At 52.7% G+C, this 18,225-nt stretch overlaps 1 protein-coding gene across 1 annotated transcript in view; it reads right to left on the bottom strand.

Annotated features, from left to right (window-relative positions):
- Window positions 1–18,225, bottom strand: part of LOC101733882 (L-gulonolactone oxidase) — a 75,099-nt gene that overhangs the window by 32,267 nt on the left and 24,607 nt on the right. The window contains exons 5-6 of the mRNA XM_031903103.1: window positions 4,160–4,250; window positions 445–630 (exon numbers count right to left, since the gene is read on the bottom strand). Coding sequence (XP_031758963.1) covers window positions 445–630; window positions 4,160–4,250 — 277 coding nt within the window. The remainder of the gene's footprint in view (window positions 1–444; window positions 631–4,159; window positions 4,251–18,225) is intronic.

Raw genomic sequence — 18,225 nt, 5'->3', positions numbered from 1 at the left:
TTCAGCCAGCGCTACACATTAGAACTGCTTTCAGCTAACCTATTGTTTCTCCTACTCCCATGTAACTGGAGGAGTCCCAAGCCGGACTTGGATTTCTTACTATTGAGTGCTATTCTGATACCTACTGGGAGCTGCTATCTTGCTCCCTTCCCATTGTTCTGCTGATCGGCTGCTGGGGGGGAGGGGGGATATCACTCCAACTTGCAGCGCAGCAGTAAAGTGTGAGTGAAGTTTATCAGAGCACAGGTCACATGGCTGTGGCACCCTGGGAAATGAAGAATATGGCTAGCCCCATGGGAAAAACAGATTACAATGCAGGATTCTGCTGGAGAAGCTCTATTAACTGATGGGTTTGTAACAAACAGGTTTTCACGTGACAGTGTTACTTTCCTTGCCCTACAGAAAAGGCTAAACTCAATGTGAAGTTATGGGCAGTGTATTTACCTCTTGGAGAGATGATGAGAACTGAATCTCCTTCAGGCGGAAGGCAGATCTGCACTGAATAGTGACGCTGAGTATCACTCCCAGGGAGCCCAGATGGAGCCGCGCTGCCTGGAATATTTCTGGGTTTGTAGCCTCCGAGCATTCCAGGATCTCCCCCGATGCCGTCATCAGCGCCAGGGCTACCACCTGGGGGAATATTGTATTTCTGATAAATGGGCTTTTTCTATAATGACATGAGGTCTTTATACAGTGAGGGGACTATTTACTATGACAACCCCTGTATGTATACTGAAAAATCATTTAAACATTCATGAAACCCAATAGGGCTGTTCTGCCCCCAATAAGGGGTAATTATATCTTAGTTGGGATCAAGTACAGGTACTGTTTTATTATTACAGAGAAAAGGGAATCATTTAACCATTAAATAAACCCAATAGGGCTGTTCTGCCCCAATAAGGGGTAATTATATCTTAGTTGGGATCAAGTACAGGTACTGTTTTATTATTACAGAGAAAAGAGAATCATTTAACCATTAAATAAACCCAATAGGGTTGTTCTGCCCCAATAAGGGGTAATTATATCTTAGTTGGGATCAAGTACAGGTACTGTTTTATTATTACAGAGAAAAGAGAATCATTTAACCATTAAATAAACCCAATAGGGCTGTTCTGCCCCAATAAGGGGTAATTATATCTTAGTTGGGATCAAGTACAGGTACTGTTTTATTATTACAGAGAAAAGGGAATCATTTAACCATGAAATAAACCCAATAGGGCTGTTCTGCCCCAATAAGGGGTAATTATATCTTAGTTGGGATCAAGTACATGTACTGTTTTATTATTACAGAGAAAAGGGAATCATTTAACCATTAAATAAACCCAATAGGGCTGTTCTGCCCCAATAAGGGGTAATTATATCTTAGTTGGGATCAAGTACAGGTACTGTTTTATTATTACAGAGAAAAGGGAAATCATTTAACCATTAAATAAACCCAATAGGGCTGTTCTGCCCCAATAAGGGGTAATTATATCTTAGTTGGGATCAAGTACAGGTACTGTTTTATTATTACAGAGAAAAGGGAATCATTTAACCATTAAATAAACCCAATAGGGCTGTTCTGCCCCAATAAGGGGTAATTATATCTTAGTTGGGATCAAGTACAGGTACTGTTTTATTATTACAGAGAAAAGGGAATCATTTAACCATTAAATAAACCCAATAGGGCTGTTCTGCCCCAATAAGGGGTAATTATATCTTAGTTGGGATCAAGTACAGGTACTGTTTTATTATTACAGAGAAAAAGGGAATCATTTAACCATTAAATAAACCCAATAGGGCTGTTCTGCCCCAATAAGGGGTAATTATATCTTAGTTGGGATCAAGTACAGGTACTGTTTTATTATTACAGAGAAAAGGGAATCATTTAACCATTAAATAAACCCAATAGGGCTGTTCTGCCCCCAATAAGGGGTAATTATATCTTAGTTGGGATCAAGTACAGGTACTGTTTTATTATTACAGAGAAAAGGGAATCATTTAGCCATATTTCTATACAGTATATACCGGTATATATAAATTCACTATACTTTGCTAATAATTAGCACCCAGAGATTGGTATAGAATATAAATAAGCCATAATAATGGTAAATATACATCCCCCCTATGAGATCTCAGAACGCACGGAATCGCTGGGTGTCAGCGCAGCTCGGAGAATGTTCGAGACCAGCGGAGGGAAAAGTTAATCCACATTGATGAAGGATTTAAAGATCTCCCACGCTAAATGGCAATGTGTCTAATGGGGGCTCAGCCAGCGTGACGGACATCAATCTGGTAACGATCGGAGCCGCGAGTCACATGAGCCGAGCATTAAACTACATGTGATGCAGTCAGCGAGTGTCGGTGGGTTTCTCTCCGCATACGGTTCCCTGTCTTACCCGGTGATACCAACTGGGCTTGGCACTGGTGCCAAAAAAAAAAATTACGCACGCAACAATTCTTTTTGACACGCATAATTTTTCAGGAATTTTCCACCATTTGTGAATTTTTGGGTGAAGTGAAATGGGCCAGATTCTATTCTATTCTAATCACTATTTGTGAGTCCATAAGGTTCTGGGCTGTTAGATGTGCGCCCCATTATTTCCTGATGAAGTGCTTGGTGGGGGGCTCAGTAGTGATGAGCGAATCTTTTCGGCAGCCATGGAATTTCCGCATTTCGCCATTGGCCATTAGGAATCTTCCGTTGGAAAATTCATTGCGTGTCAAAAGAAAATCGCGGGCGCCTCAAAATTGGGTGTGGTTGCGTAAAAAAAAAGACGCGGACGGCAAAAAAAAAAGACGTGGGATTTTTCGCTGTTTTGCGAATTTTCTTGTCGTTTTTATGGCAAAGCGAAAAGGGACAGATTCCCTATCACTAGTGATAAGCCAATCGCCAGGCATGGATCCGCTGAGAAATTCCTCATTTCGCCATTGGTGAATTTTCTGTGGAACTGCTACAAAAATAAGACACGCAAGGGAAAAGTCGCGTCAAATGAGTCGCAGTCACGTCAAAAAAAAGTTGCATGTGTCAAAAAAGTCGTACGGTAGCCATAGTTAGGGAATTTTTCACGGTTTGGTGAATTTTTCGGCAAAATGGGCCGGATTCGTTCATCAGTACAAGTGACTGCGATGGGACCAAACATTCCCCCCTGGCACCGACCCAATTTAATTCTATTGTTTTTGGAATCAGTCTCTAGTTTTTTCTCCCAAATCTCGGATCCAACTCGTTTCAAAATGTTTCTGATTTGATAGAAAATGAAATTTCAATGAACAATTTTCTGTTTTCGTGACGCCGGCGCCATCAATTACCCGCTTTCGTGGGAAGCCAATGAATTTCATGCTAATGGCTCTGAATTACCTCCTGTTTGCACTTAGCCTTTATACGTTTCCATTTATTAACACTCAAAGGCAGAAATATCCTGCTTTTATGGGAAAGTAAAGCCGGTGTAAGCGAGCGCGTGCGTCAGCGCCGGGGGGGGGGGGCTGTTTTACTGAGAGCGTCCCTGGTCTCACTGCTCATTGGTATGTTCTGCACGTTACGTGGCTCTCACTTCACACAAATGGATTCTTTGACTTCGCATAAAAAAGAGCCAATTACAAAAAATGTGAGTTGAAATGAAAGGGCAAGTAAAGCCTAAAACTGAGCTGTTAGTGATACTGTGCTACTGGGTCAGTTCCCCTGCCTCTAAACCTACACCGGCCCCCCACTCAGTCCTCAGCTTCAAACCAGGGTATAGTTTATACCTTAAGGTAGGTCTCTATAAAAATATATTGCACAAACCCGGCTTCATCTAAATAAACCATTTTCATATAAATATACTTGTTTAGCAGTATGTGCCATTGGGTAATCCTAAATAGGAAACTGCCATTTTATGTACTAAGGGCCGCCCCCTGGGATCATAGGAGTCACAGTGCACACAAACAAGCCAAGGCACACATACATGCTAGGCCCCATCAGCCAATGAATGGACAGAGTTCTGCCTTTTGCTCCCACACTACTTCCTGTTACAGTTAGAGCTGCATCACTTCCTGTCAGCTGATCTCTGAGGGCGCACACAGCCCATCACTAAATGGCGGCTCAAGGGAAAGGATGTAAAAGGGCAATATTTACTGATATATATATTCCAGTTTGGGGAGATTCTTTAATAGTAACAGTAACAGTGTATGAATGAGTTGGTACCTGGGTGGCTAATATTCCATGAGTGATTCCCGTATTGTGGGTTCCGGTCCCAATGACACCGGCGGCAGCAACTTCCGACACGGCTCCTAAACTGCAGAAACAAAAGATCAGGTTTTACCCCAGTGTTGTGCCCACAGTCTCACCTCCATTATGTGCCCCACTTGCCCACATATAACTGCCCCGGGGCAGAGTTCTTAGACCAGGGGCCCCCAACCTTTCTTACTCGGGAGCCACAGTCAAATATAAAAAGACTTGGAGAGCAACACAAGCACCATAAAAGTTCATGGAGGAGCCAAATAAGGGCTGTGATTGGCTATTAGGGGCCTCTATGCACCCTATCAGCTTACAGGGGCTTTATTTGGTAGGAAATCTTGTTTTTATTCAACCAAAACTTGCCCCCAAGTCAGGAATTCAAAAATAACTCCCTGGTTTGGGGGCACTGAGAGCAACATCCAAGGGGTTGGGGAGCAACATGTTCCCCCCGAGCCACTGGTTGGGGATCACTGTCTTAGATACACAATGACTTCCTGGCTCCTGGCCAATTACAGTTTGGGTTTTATCCCTCTATACAAGGAGGCTGTTGGATTGGCTCAAGTCCCCATTTCTCAGGGCCTTTTGGCAATAGTTCCAGTAATACCGATATAGTTTAATAAATTCACCTCTAAGGGGCACATTTGCTAAAACGCTGACATTTCCAGTTTTTTTTTAAACTAAAGGAATTCTGGGAATGAATCCCAAACAAGCTCCAAGAAAATGCCATTTCCATGGGTTTATCCTATAGGCTAAAGCTCCCCCACTGGGTTTTGTTTGTCACTTTTCCCATGCATTCCAAAATGTTCTATAAATTAAAAAAAAAAACGAAATGATCTCAAAATTGTTTAGTACATGGGCCCCCTAGTAGATGTTGAAAAAGTTGCGACTTTTTTTCCGCCAACTTTTATCGCTAAAAATCTGAATTGGGGAGAAAATCCAACGGTTAGTAAATTGCCCCTTTAGTGTTGTTTCAAGAAACCCAATAAACTCAGGGTCGGACTGGGCCGCCGGGACACCGGGAAAAAACCTGGGGGGGCCCAACGGCCCAGACCCAACCCTTGCCGGCGTTCCTGCCCGATGGTGCTCCTCCTCTGACTCATTAAACTTACATGTGCACAGGGGAGTACATTGGGTGGGGGCCCCTGCAGGGGGTTAGGGAGGCTCAGCAGGGGCCCTTAGGGGGTGCGGGGGACACAGCTGGTGGGGGCAACTGCAGGGCCCCTGGGGCGGCAGTCAGGGTTGGACTGGGGGATGCCGGGCCCCTGGGGCAGCAGTCAGGGTTGGACTGGGGGATGCCGGGCCCCTGGGGCGGCAGTCAGGGTTGGACTGGGGGATGCCGGGCCCCTGGGGCAGCAGTCAGGGTTGGACTGGGGGATGCCGGGCCCCTGGGGCAGCAGTCAGGGTTGGACTGGGGGATGCAGGGCCCCTGGGGCAGCAGTCAGGGTTGGACTGGGGGATGCCGGGCCCCTGGGGCAGCAGTCAGGGTTGGACTGGGGGATGCCGGGCCCTGGGGCAGCAGTCAGGGTTGGACTGGGGGATGCAGGGCCCCTGGGGCAGCAGTCAGGGTTGGACTGGGGGATGCCGGGCCCCTGGGGCAGCAGTCAGGGTTGGACTGGGGGATGCCGGGCCCCTGGGCAGCAGTCAGGGTTGGACTGGGGATGCAGGGCCCCTGGGGCAGCAGTCAGGGTTGGACTGGGGGATGCCGGGCCCCTGGGGCAGCAGTCAGGGTTGGACTGGGGGATGCCGGGCCCCTGGGGCAGCAGTCAGGGTTGGACTAGGGGAATGCCGGGCCCCTGGGGCAGCAGTCAGGGTTGGACTGGGGGATGCCGGGCCCCGGTGGCAGCAGTCCAGGGTCGGACTGGGGGATGCCGGGCCCCTGGGGCAGCAGTCAGGGTTGGACTGGGGGATGCCGGGCCCCGGTGGCAGCAGTCAGGGTCGGACTGGGGGATGCAGGGCCCCTGGGGCAGCAGTCAGGGTTGGACTGGGGGATGCCGGGCCCCTGGGGCAGCAGTCAGGGTTGGACTGGGGGATTCTGGGCCCCTGGGGCGGCAGTCAGGGTTTGACTGGGGGATTCTGGGCCCCTGGGGCAGCAGTCAGGGTTGGACTGGGGGATGCCGGGCCCCTGCGGCAGCAGTCAGGGTTGGACTGGGGGATTCTGGGCCCCTGGGGCGGCAGTCAGGGTTGGACTGGGGGATTCTGGGCCCCTGGGGCAGCAGTCAGGGTTGGACTGGGGGATTCTGGGCCCCTGGGGCGGCAGTCAGGGTTGGACTGGGGGATTCTGGGCCCCTGGGGCAGCAGTCAGGGTCGGACTGGGGGATGCCGGGCCCCTGGGACAGCAGTCAGGGTCGGACTGGGGGATTCTGGGCCCCTGGGGCGGCAGTCAGGGTCGGACTGGGGGATACTGGGCCCCTGGGGCAGCAGTCAGGGTTGGACTGGGGGATTCTGGGCCCCTGGGGCGGCAGTCAGGGTTGGACTGGGGGATTCTGGGCCCCTGGGGCGGCAGTCAGGGTCGGACTGGGGGATGCCGGGCCCCTGGGACAGCAGTCAGGGTCGGACTGGGGGATTCTGGGCCCCTGGGGCGGCAGTCAGGGTCGGACTGGGGGATACTGGGCCCCTGGGGCAGCAGTCAGGGTTGGACTGGGGGATTCTGGGCCCCTGGGGCGGCAGTCAGGGTTGGACTGGGGGATTCTGGGCCCCTGGGGCAGCAGTCAGGGTTGGACTGGGGATGCCGGGCCCCTGGGGCAGCAGTCAGGGTCGGACTGGGGGATGCCGGGCCCCTGCGGCAGCAGTCAGGGTTGGACTGGGGGATTCTGGGCCCCTGGGGCAGCAGTCAGGGTTGGACTGGGGGATTCTGGGCCCCTGGGGCGGCAGTCAGGGTTGGACTGGGGGATGCCGGGCCCCTGGGGCAGCAGTCAGGGTCGGACTGGGGGATGCCGGGCCCCTGGGACAGCAGTCAGGGTTGGACTGGGGGATACTGGGCCCCTGGGGCAGCAGTCAGGGTTGGACTGGGGGATTCTGGGCCCCTGGGGCGGCAGTCAGGGTTGGACTGGGGGATTCTGGGCCCCTGGGGCAGCAGTCAGGGTCGGACTGGGGGATGCCGGGCCCCTGGGGCAGCAGTCAGGGTTGGACTAGGGGAATGCCGGGCCCCTGGGGCAGCAGTCAGGGTCGGACTGGGGGATGCCGGGCCCCGGTGGCAGCAGTCAGGGTCGGACTGGGGGATGCAGGGCCCCTGGGGCAGCAGTCAGGGTTGGACTGGGGGATGCCGGGCCCCTGGGGCGGCAGTCAGGGTTGGACTGGGGGATTCTGGGCCCCTGGGGCAGCAGTCAGGGTTGGACTGGGGGATGCCGGGCCCCTGGGGCGGCAGTCAGGGTTGGACTGGGGGATTCTGGGCCCCTGGGGCAGCAGTCAGGGTCGGACTGGGGGATGCCGGGCCCCTGGGGCAGCAGTCAGGGTTGGACTAGGGGAATGCCGGGCCCCTGGGGCAGCAGTCAGGGTCGGACTGGGGGATGCCGGGCCCCGGTGGCAGCAGTCAGGGTCGGACTGGGGGATGCAGGGCCCCTGGGGCAGCAGTCAGGGTTGGACTGGGGGATGCAGGGCCCCTGGGGCAGCAGTCAGGGTTGGACTGGGGGATGCCGGGCCCCTGGGGCGGCAGTCAGGGTTGGACTGGGGGATTATGGGCCCCTGGGGCAGCAGTCAGGGTTGGACTGGGGGATGCCGGGCCCCTGGGGCGGCAGTCAGGGTTGGACTGGGGGATGCCGGGCCCCTGGGGCAGCAGTCAGGGTCGGACTGGGGGATTCTGGGCCCCTGGGGCGGCAGTCAGGGTCGGACTGGGGGATGCCGGGCCCCTGGGGCGGCAGTCAGGGTTGGACTGGGGGATTCTGGGCCCCTGGGGCAGCAGTCAGGGTTGGACTGGGGGATTCTGGGCCCCTGGGGCGGCAGTCAGGGTTGGACTGGGGGATTCTGGGCCCCTGGGGCAGCAGTCAGGGTTGGACTGGGGGATACTGGGCCCCTGGGGCAGCAGTCAGGGTTGGACTGGGGGATGCCGGGCCCCTGGGGCAGCAGTCAGGGTTGGACTGGGGGATGCAGGGCCCCTGGGGCGGCAGTCAGGGTTGGACTGGGGGATTCTGGGCCCCTGGGGCAGCAGTCAGGGTTGGACTGGGGGATTCTGGGCCCCTGGGGCGGCAGTCAGGGTTGGACTGGGGGATTCTGGGCCCCTGGGGCAGCAGTCAGGGTTGGACTGGGGGATACTGGGCCCCTGGGGCAGCAGTCAGGGTTGGACTGGGGGATGCCGGGCCCCTGGGGCAGCAGTCAGGGTTGGACTGGGGGATGCCGGGCCCCTGGGGCGGCAGTCAGGGTTGGACTGGGGGATTCTGGGCCCCTGGGGCAGCAGTCAGGGTTGGACTGGGGGATTCTGGGCCCCTGGGGCGGCAGTCAGGGTTGGACTGGGGGATTCTGGGCCCCTGGGGCAGCAGTCAGGGTTGGACTGGGGGATACTGGGCCCCTGGGGCAGCAGTCAGGGTTGGACTGGGGGATGCCGGGCCCCTGGGGCAGCAGTCAGGGTTGGACTAGGGGAATGCCGGGCCCCTGGGGCAGCAGTCAGGGTCGGACTGGGGGATGCTGGGCCCCGGTGGCAGCAGTCAGGGTCGGACTGGGGGATGCAGGGCCCCTGGGGCAGCAGTCAGGGTTGGACTGGGGGATGCAGGGCCCCTGGGGCAGCAGTCAGGGTTGGACTGGGGGATGCCGGGCCCCTGGGGCGGCAGTCAGGGTTGGACTGGGGGATTATGGGCCCCTGGGGCAGCAGTCAGGGTTGGACTGGGGGATGCCGGGCCCCTGGGGCGGCAGTCAGGGTTGGACTGGGGGATGCCGGGCCCCTGGGGCAGCAGTCAGGGTCGGACTGGGGGATTCTGGGCCCCTGGGGCGGCAGTCAGGGTCGGACTGGGGGATGCCGGGCCCCTGGGGCGGCAGTCAGGGTTGGACTGGGGGATTCTGGGCCCCTGGGGCAGCAGTCAGGGTTGGACTGGGGGATTCTGGGCCCCTGGGGCGGCAGTCAGGGTTGGACTGGGGGATTCTGGGCCCCTGGGGCAGCAGTCAGGGTTGGACTGGGGGATACTGGGCCCCTGGGGCAGCAGTCAGGGTTGGACTGGGGGATGCCGGGCCCCTGGGGCAGCAGTCAGGGTTGGACTGGGGGATGCCGGGCCCCTGGGGCAGCAGTCAGGGTTGGACTGGGGGATTCCGGGCCCCTGGGGCAGCAGTCAGGGTCGGACTGGGGGATGCCGGGCCCCTGGGGCAGCAGTCAGGGTCGGACTGGGGGAATGCCGGGCCCCTGGGGCAGCAGTCAGGGTCGGACTGGGGGAATGCCGGGCCCCTGGGGCAGCAGTCAGGGTTGGACTGGGGGAATGCCGGGCCCCTGGGGCAGCAGTCAGGGTTTGACTGGGGGATGCCGGGCCCCTGGGGCAGCAGTCAGGGTTGGACTGGGGGATGCCGGGCCCCTGGGGCAGCAGTCAGGGTTGGACTGGGGGATGCCGGGCCCCTGGGGCAGCAGTCCCAGTTGGTGCTGCACCCCCCAGTCCGACCCTGAATAAACTCCATTGGGCTGTTGTACAATCTAAGCAACTCTATAAATCCAAGGGTTTGCTTGCCCAAGGCTTTAGTTGCCCTTTAAATGTAAATAGGGATGTTGAGTGCAAACTATTCATCATGTCGCTTTGTAAAGAAATTTATTTTCCCTTTATTGAAATGTCGCATTGTTCTGGTCGGTCAGTTTATTCAATACGACTTCATCTCCCCCAGGAACAAGATATCATTCAGAGTGAATATATATATATATATACAGGTTATTATTATAACGCACACAGATATATATGTTATAATAGATTTGTGGATAAAACATTCCGTGCCTTACGGGGAACATTCATAGCGATGATTAGATGGGAAGCTCTGCGCTCATTTCTTGTGTATATGAATGTAATTGTATAATAGCACTATATATATATAATCATATAATAGCACTATATATATATAATCATATAATAGCACTATATATATATAATCATATAATAGCACTATATTTATATATATATACTGTATATACACATACCCATTGTATTCTGCTCTCCATTCATTTATACAGCTCTCCCCGGAGAACTCTGTTCCCAAACGACTTGTATATGAAATAAATACGTTAAATACGTTTGACCTCACTTTTACTTGACTATTTGATGTACAACCAGGTGGCGCTGCTCATTGGGCCCCATCCCTTCTCCCCGTTGGTGCCCTTCACGGTCGCACAGTGGAATTAGTACGTGTTAGTGGCAATTAGTTCCTACTTTGCATAATGCAGATGAGACCGGGCCCTTGGGAACAATCGGCTAATTGGGGAATATTCCAGTAGGGGAGAGAGGTCACAACCCTATAGAAGAGGTCACATCACATAGAGCAGTAGATCTGCAGCCGCTGAGGAAGGGCATTACCGTCACCAACATAGAAAGGGTCTCCTTGTTGCCCCCTACTATTCTCTCATTGCCCCCTACTATTCTCTCGTTGCCCCCTACTATCCTCTCGTTGCACCCTACTATCCTCTCGTTGCACCCTACTATTCTCTCGTTTCACCCTACTATCCTCTCGTTGCACCCTACTATTCTCTCGTTGCACCCTACTATTCTCTCGTTGCCCCCTACTATCCTCTCGTTGCCCCCTACTATCCTCTCGTTGCCCCCTACTATTCTCTCGTTTCACCCTACTATCCTCTCGTTGCACCCTACTATTCTCTCGTTGCCCCCTACTATCCTCTCGTTGCCCCCTACTATCCTCTCGTTGCACCCTACTATCCTCTCGTTGCCCCCTACTATCCTCTCGTTGCACCCTACTATCCTCTCGTTGCCCCCTACTATCCTCTCGTTGCCCCCTACTATCCTCTCGTTGCCCCCTACTATCCTCTCGTTGCACCCTACTATCCTCTCGTTGCACCCTACTATTCTCTCGTTGCACCCTACTATTCTCTCGTTGCCCCCTACTATCCTCTCGTTGCCCCCTACTATCCTCTCGTTGCGCCCTACTATTCTCTCGTTGCGCCCTACTATTCTCTCGTTGCGCCCTACTATTCTCTCGTTGCCCCCTACTATCCTCTCGTTGCCCCCTACTATCCTCTCGTTGCACCCTACTATTCTCTCGTTGCACCCTACTATTCTCTCGTTGCCCCCTACTATCCTCTCGTTGCACCCTACTATTCTCTCGTTGCACCCTACTATCCTCTCGTTGCCCCCTACTATCCTCTCGTTGCCCCCTACTATTCTCTCGTTTCGCCCTACTATTCTCTCGTTTCGCCCTACTATTCTCTCGTTGCCCCCTACTATCCTCTCGTTGCCCCCTACTATCCTCTCGTTGCCCCCTACTATCCTCTCGTTGCGCCCTACTATTCTCTCGTTGCGCCCTACTATTCTCTCGTTTCGCCCTACTATTCTCTCGTTGCGCCCTACTATTCTCTCGTTGCGCCCTACTATTTTCTCGTTGCCCCCTACTATCCTCTCGTTGCACCCTACTATTCTCTCGTTGCACCCTACTATTCTCTCGTTGCGCCCTACTATTCTCTCGTTGCGCCCTACTATTCTCTCGTTGCGCCCTACTATTCTCTCGTTGCCCCCTACTATCCTCTCGTTGCACCCTACTATCCTCTCGTTGCACCCTACTATTCTCTCGTCGCACCCTACTATTCTCTCGTTTCGCCCTACTATCCTCTCGTTGCCCCCTACTATCCTCTCGTTGCACCCTACTATCCTCTCGTTGCACCCTACTATTCTCTCGTTGCACCCTACTATTCTCTCGTTGCCCCCTACTATCCTCTCGTTGCCCCCTACTATCCTCTCGTTGCACCCTACTATTCTCTCGTTGCCCCCTACTATTCTCTCGTTGCACCCTACTATTCTCTCGTTGCCCCCTACTATTCTCTCGTTGCCCCCTACTATTCTCTCGTTGCACCCTACTATTCTCTCGTTGCACCCTACTATTCTCTCGTTGCACCCTACTATTCTCTCGTTGCCCCCTACTATTCTCTCGTTGCACCCTACTATTCTCTCGTTGCCCCCTACTATTCTCTCGTTGCCCCCTACTATTCTCTCGTTGCACCCTTATTCTCTCGTTGCACCTACTATTCTCTCGTTGCACCCTACTATTCTCTCGTTGCCCCTACTATCTCCGTTGCACCCTACTATTCTCTCGTTGCACCCTACTATTCTCTCGTTGCCCCCTACTATTCTCTCGTTGCCCCCTACTATTCTCTCGTTGCCCCCTACTATCCTCTCGTTGCACCCTACTATCCTCTCGTTGCACCCTACTGATTCTCTCGTTGCACCCTACTATCCTCTCGTTGCCCCCTACTATCCTCTCGTTGCCACCCTACTATTCTCTCGTTGCCACCCTACTATCCTCTCGTTGCCCCCTACTATTCTCTCGTTGCACCCCTACTATTCTCTCGTTGCCCCCTACTATCCTCTCGTTGCCCCCTACTATCCTCTCGTTGCACCCTACTATCCTCTCGTTGCCCCCTACTATCCTCTCGTTGCCCCCTACTATCCTCTCGTTGCACCCTACTATCCTCTCGTTGCCCCCTACTATCCTCTCGTTGCACCCTACTATTCTCTCGTTGCCCCCTACTATCCTCTCGTTGCGCCCTACTATTCTCTCGTTGCGCCCTACTATTCTCTCGTTTCGCCCTACTATTCTCTCGTTGCGCCCTACTATTCTCTCGTTGCGCCCTACTATTTTCTCGTTGCCCCCTACTATTCTCTCTTTGCACCCTACTATTCTCTCATTGCCCCCTACTATTCTCTCGTTGCCCCCTACTATTCTCTCGTTGCCCCCTACTATTCTCTCGTTGCCCCCTACTATTCTCTCGTTGCCCCCTACTATTCTCTCGTTGCCCCCTACTATTCTCTCGTTGCCCCCTACTATTCTCTCGTTGCCCCCTACTATTCTCTCGTTGCACCCTACTATTCTCTCGTTGCCCCCTACTATTCTCTCGTTGCCCCCTACTATTCTCTCGTTGCCCCCTACTATTCTCTCGTTGCACCCTACTATTCTCTCGTTGCCCCCTACTATTCTCTCGTTGCCCCCTACTATTCTCTCGTTCCCACTACTATTCTCTCGTTGCACCCTACTATTCTCTCATTGCACCCTACTATTCTCTTCGTTGCGCCCCTACTATTCTCTCGTTGCGCCCTACTATTCTCTCGTTGCGCCCTACTATTCTCTCATTGCACCCTACTATTCTCTCGTTGCGCCCTACTATTCTCTCGTTGCGCCCCTACTATTCTCTCATTGCGCCCCTACTATTCTCTCGTTGCGCCCTACTATCCTCTCGTTGCCCCCTACTATCCTCTCGTTGCACCCTACTATTCTCTCGTTGCACCCTACTATCCTCTCGTTGCCCCCCTACTATTCTCTCGTTGCACCCTACTATTCTCTCGTTGCCCCCTACTATCCTCTCGTTGCCCCTACTATCCTCTCGTTGCACCCTACTATCCTCTCGTTGCCCCCTACTATCCTCTCGTTGCCCCTACTATCCTCTCGTTGCACCCTACTATCCTCTCGTTGCCCCCTACTATCCTCTCGTTGCCACCCTACTATTCTCTCGTTGCCCCCTACTATCCTCTCGTTGCGCCCTACTATTCTCTCGTTGCGCCCTACTATTCTCTCGTTTCGCCCTACTATTCTCTCGTTGCGCCCTACTATTCTCTCGTTGCGCCCTACTATTTTCTCGTTGCCCCTACTATTCTCTCTTTGCACCCTACTATTCTCTCGTTGCCCCCTACTATTCTCTCGTTGCCCCTACTATTCTCTCGTTGCCCCCTACTATTCTCTCGTTGCCCCCTACTATTCTCTCGTTGCCCCCTACTATTCTCTCGTTGCCCCCTACTATTCTCTCGTTGCCCCCTACTATTCTCTCGTTGCACCCTACTATTCTCTCGTTGCCCCCTACTATCTCTCGTTGCCCCCTACTATTCTCTCGTTGCCCCCTACTATTCTCTCGTTGCACCCTACTATTCTCTCGTTGCCCCCTACTATTCTCTCGTTGCCCCCTACTATTCTCTCGTTGCACACTACTATTCTCTCGTTGCACCCTACTATTCTCTCATTGCACCCTACTATTCTCTCGTTGCGCCCTACTATTCTCTCGTTGCGCCCTACTATTCTCTCGTTGCGCCCTACTATTCTCTCGTTGCGCCCTACTATTCTCTCGTTGCGCCCTACTATTCTCTCGTTGCGCCCTACTATTCTCTCGTTGCGCCCTACTATTCTCTCGTTGCGCCCTACTATTCTCTCATTGCGCCCTACTATTCTCTCATTGCACCCTACTATTCTCTCGTTGCCCCCTACTATTCTCTCGTTGCCCCCTACTATTCTCTCGTTGCCCCCTACTATCCTCTCGTTGCACCCTACTATCCTCTCGTTGCACCCTACTATTCTCTCGTTGCACCCTACTATCCTCTCGTTGCCCCCTACTATCCTCTCGTTGCACCCTACTATTCTCTCGTTGCACCCTACTATCCTCTCGTTGCCCCCTACTATTCTCTCGTTGCACCCTACTATTCTCTCGTTGCCCCCTACTATCCTCTCGTTGCCCCCTACTATCCTCTCGTTGCACCCTACTATCCTCTCGTTGCCCCCTACTATCCTCTCGTTGCCCCCTACTATCCTCTCGTTGCCCCCTACTATCCTCTCGTTGCACCCTACTATCCTCTCGTTGCCCCCTACTATCCTCTCGTTGCACCCTACTATTCTCTCGTTGCCCCCTACTATCCTCTCGTTGCGCCCTACTATTCTCTCGTTGCGCCCTACTATTCTCTCGTTTCGCCCTACTATTCTCTCGTTGCGCCCTACTATTCTCTCGTTGCGCCCTACTATTTTCTCGTTGCCCCCTACTATTCTCTCTTTGCACCCTACTATTCTCTCGTTGCCCCCTACTATTCTCTCGTTGCCCCCTACTATTCTCTCGTTGCCCCCTTACTATTCTCTCGTTGCCCCCTACTATTCTCTCGTTGCCCCTACTATTCTCCTCGTTGCCCCTACTATTCTCTCGTTGCCCCCTACTATTCTCTCGTTGCCCCCTACTATTCTCTCGTTGCACCCTACTATTCTCTCGTTGCCCCCTACTATTCTCTCGTTGCCCCCTACTATTCTCTCGTTGCCCCCTACTATTCTCTCGTTGCCCCCTACTATTCTCTCGTTGCACCCTACTATTCTCTCGTTGCCCCCTACTATTCTCTCGTTGCCCCCTACTATTCTCTCGTTGCACACTACTATTCTCTCGTTGCACCCTACTATTCTCTCATTGCACCCTACTATTCTCTCGTTGCGCCCTACTATTCTCTCGTTGCGCCCTACTATTCTCTCGTTGCACCCTACTATTCTCTCATTGCACCCTACTATTCTCTCGTTGCGCCCTACTATTCTCTCGTTGCCCCCTACTATTCTCTCGTTGCCCCCTACTATTCTCTCGTTGCACCCATGATGCTATGTAGTAACATACAAACACAGGGTCGGACTGGGGGGTGAAGGGCCCACCGGGGCTCCTGTCCCAGGGGCCCTGCAGGTGTCCCTTAACCCCCCTTTGCAGGGGCCCCCCTAACCCCCCTCGAAGGGCCCCCCATCCAACGTCCTACCCCAAGCACATAAATTTAACGCGTCAGGGGAGGAGCGGTCGGGCAGGGGGAGCGCTGCAACAGTCGGGTCTGGGCCACCGAGGCCCACCGGGATTTTTCCGGGTGTCCCGGCGGCCCAGTCCAACCCTGTACAAACAATAGCCCAGATTTTAGTGGGCAAATAAATTGTTTGTAGCCAGATGTACAATGAGTTGCCGGCCTAAATTACATATAAATATATATATATAGGATGCCTAATTTTCCCTCCTGTTTGTTACTTGTTTTATGTTACATATCCAAGGCTATTGTGATACTAATATCTACAGTTAGTATTAGTGGTTGTATATATATAGTTTATGTATGTGAGTGTATAGATTGGTTAGTATAGGTTGTGTGCTGGGTTTACTCGGATGGGTTGAACTTGATGGACAATGGTCTTTTTTCAACCCTATGTAACTATGTAACTATGTAACTATGTAACATTCATTGTTTTCCCCTTTCTCAACCAAAGTTTGGCGCCCCCCGTGGGGCCTCCCCTGCCGGCCTGCTTGAAAATGAAAAGAAGTAGAATGGCCCGTATGATGCTTTCTCTGGCCTTCTCTCCCCTCCTGCCTTTCTGCGCCCCACTTCACATCTATATCATTTAAACACCTGCAGGGTCAGACTGGGCCGCCGGGACACCGGGAAAATACTTGGTGAGCCCCAGTGGCTCAGACCTGACCCTATTGCCGCTTCCTCTGACCTCCAATGTCCTCTCCTGACACGTTTCACATACACACGTTCAGGGGAGGACATTGGACAGGGGCCCTTGCGGGGGAGGGATTAGGGGTACGCAGCGGCGGGGGCACCGGCAGAATATGGGGTGTGAGGTATCTGGTAAGTAATTATAATTGCTATGGGGGTTGTCTAACAGGGAACAAACTGAGCAGACTCGTGCCCATTCCCTGAACTATTTTTCTGGGAAAAGGAAGTCTGACACACAACAACATGTTTACACAAAAGGAGACAAGAAATCCTGTGTTTCTTTTGACAGAGGACTCAGTGCAGCGTTTCTGTGAGTGCTTATGGCTGTATTTACACAGACCTTTCTCATAAAGCTTTACTTCTCCTTTAAAAACCGGAGGCCAAAACTGCGCTGCTCAATGTGATAATGATGTTCAAGGGGTTAAACAGCTGCTGGCCAAACGAGGAGAGATAATTATGTTCTATGCTAGGTTTTGTGCAATTCTCCAGCCGTAATTCAAATGTCAAATTTTAATTATAAGCTAAAGGGATAAGAGAACAACAGGAGTCGGGTGAGAAATCCGCGGAAACAGAGAGAACGGAAAGGCAAAATACAGCGAGAATATGAAATAATGCAGCTCTGATATCATTAATACCAATGTCTCGTAAGGGTTGATATTGGATCCCCCCATTGATGAGTTATTTCATTATAGTCTCTCCCACTGCCCCCCTAAACTCTGCTGCCTTATTGGGCCTATTGTATGGCCCCCCAAATGTGTAGTCAGGGGCCACAGCTGCTCTTTTGTGATGTCTCATAGACATTGGGAACCCTGTTACCCCCAACCATTCACACCCGCAATGTGTGATGTCTTAATCGGGTCAGGTACCCCCAGAATATCCGTATAAGTTTTTTTCCCTTTACCCTACTGGTTTCCCTACTGGCTATGGAGTGATGTCACTTCCTGTGTACGATGACATCACTTCCGGATTGGTATTTGTGGGTCCTGTTACCCCCAACCATCCACACTTGCAATGATTGATGTCTTAATCGGGTCAGGTACCCCCAGAATATCCGTCGGGTTTTGGGCAGAAACTCCCCGTAAGTTTTTTTCCCCTTACCCTACTGATTTCCCTACTGGCTATGGAGTGACGTCACTTCCTGTATACAATGACATCACTTCCGGATTGGTATTTGTGGGTCCTGTTACCCCCAACCATCCACACTTGCAATGAGTGATGTCTTAATTGGGTCAGGTACCCCCAGAATATCCGTCGGGTTTTGGGCAGAAACTCCCCGTAAGTTTTTTTCCCCTTACCCTACTGATTTCCCTACTGGCTATGGAGTGACGTCACTTCCTGTATACAATGACATCACTTCCGGATTGGTATTTGTGGGTCCTGTTACCCCCAACCATCCACACTTGCAATGAGTGATGTCTTAATTGGGTCAGGTACCCCCAGAATATCCGTCGGGTTTTGGGCAGAAACTCCCCGTAAGTTTTTTTCCCCTTACCCTACTGATTTCCCTACTGGCTATGTAAAGACATCACTTCCTGTATACAATGACATCACTTCCGGATTTGTGGTAGTTGTGGGTCCTGGGTTGGAAGGTAATTTACCTATTTGCAGTCAGGTTTGGTATGGGTCTGGCCAACCGGACTCTACCGTGCAAAT

Source organism: Xenopus tropicalis, chromosome 5 (genome assembly GCF_000004195.4).
Source record: "Xenopus tropicalis strain Nigerian chromosome 5, UCB_Xtro_10.0, whole genome shotgun sequence".
Classification (NCBI taxonomy): Eukaryota; Metazoa; Chordata; class Amphibia; order Anura; family Pipidae; genus Xenopus; species Xenopus tropicalis.
The sequence above is the reverse complement of the archived record's forward strand: the minus strand, read 5'-3'. Positions and strand labels throughout refer to the sequence as shown.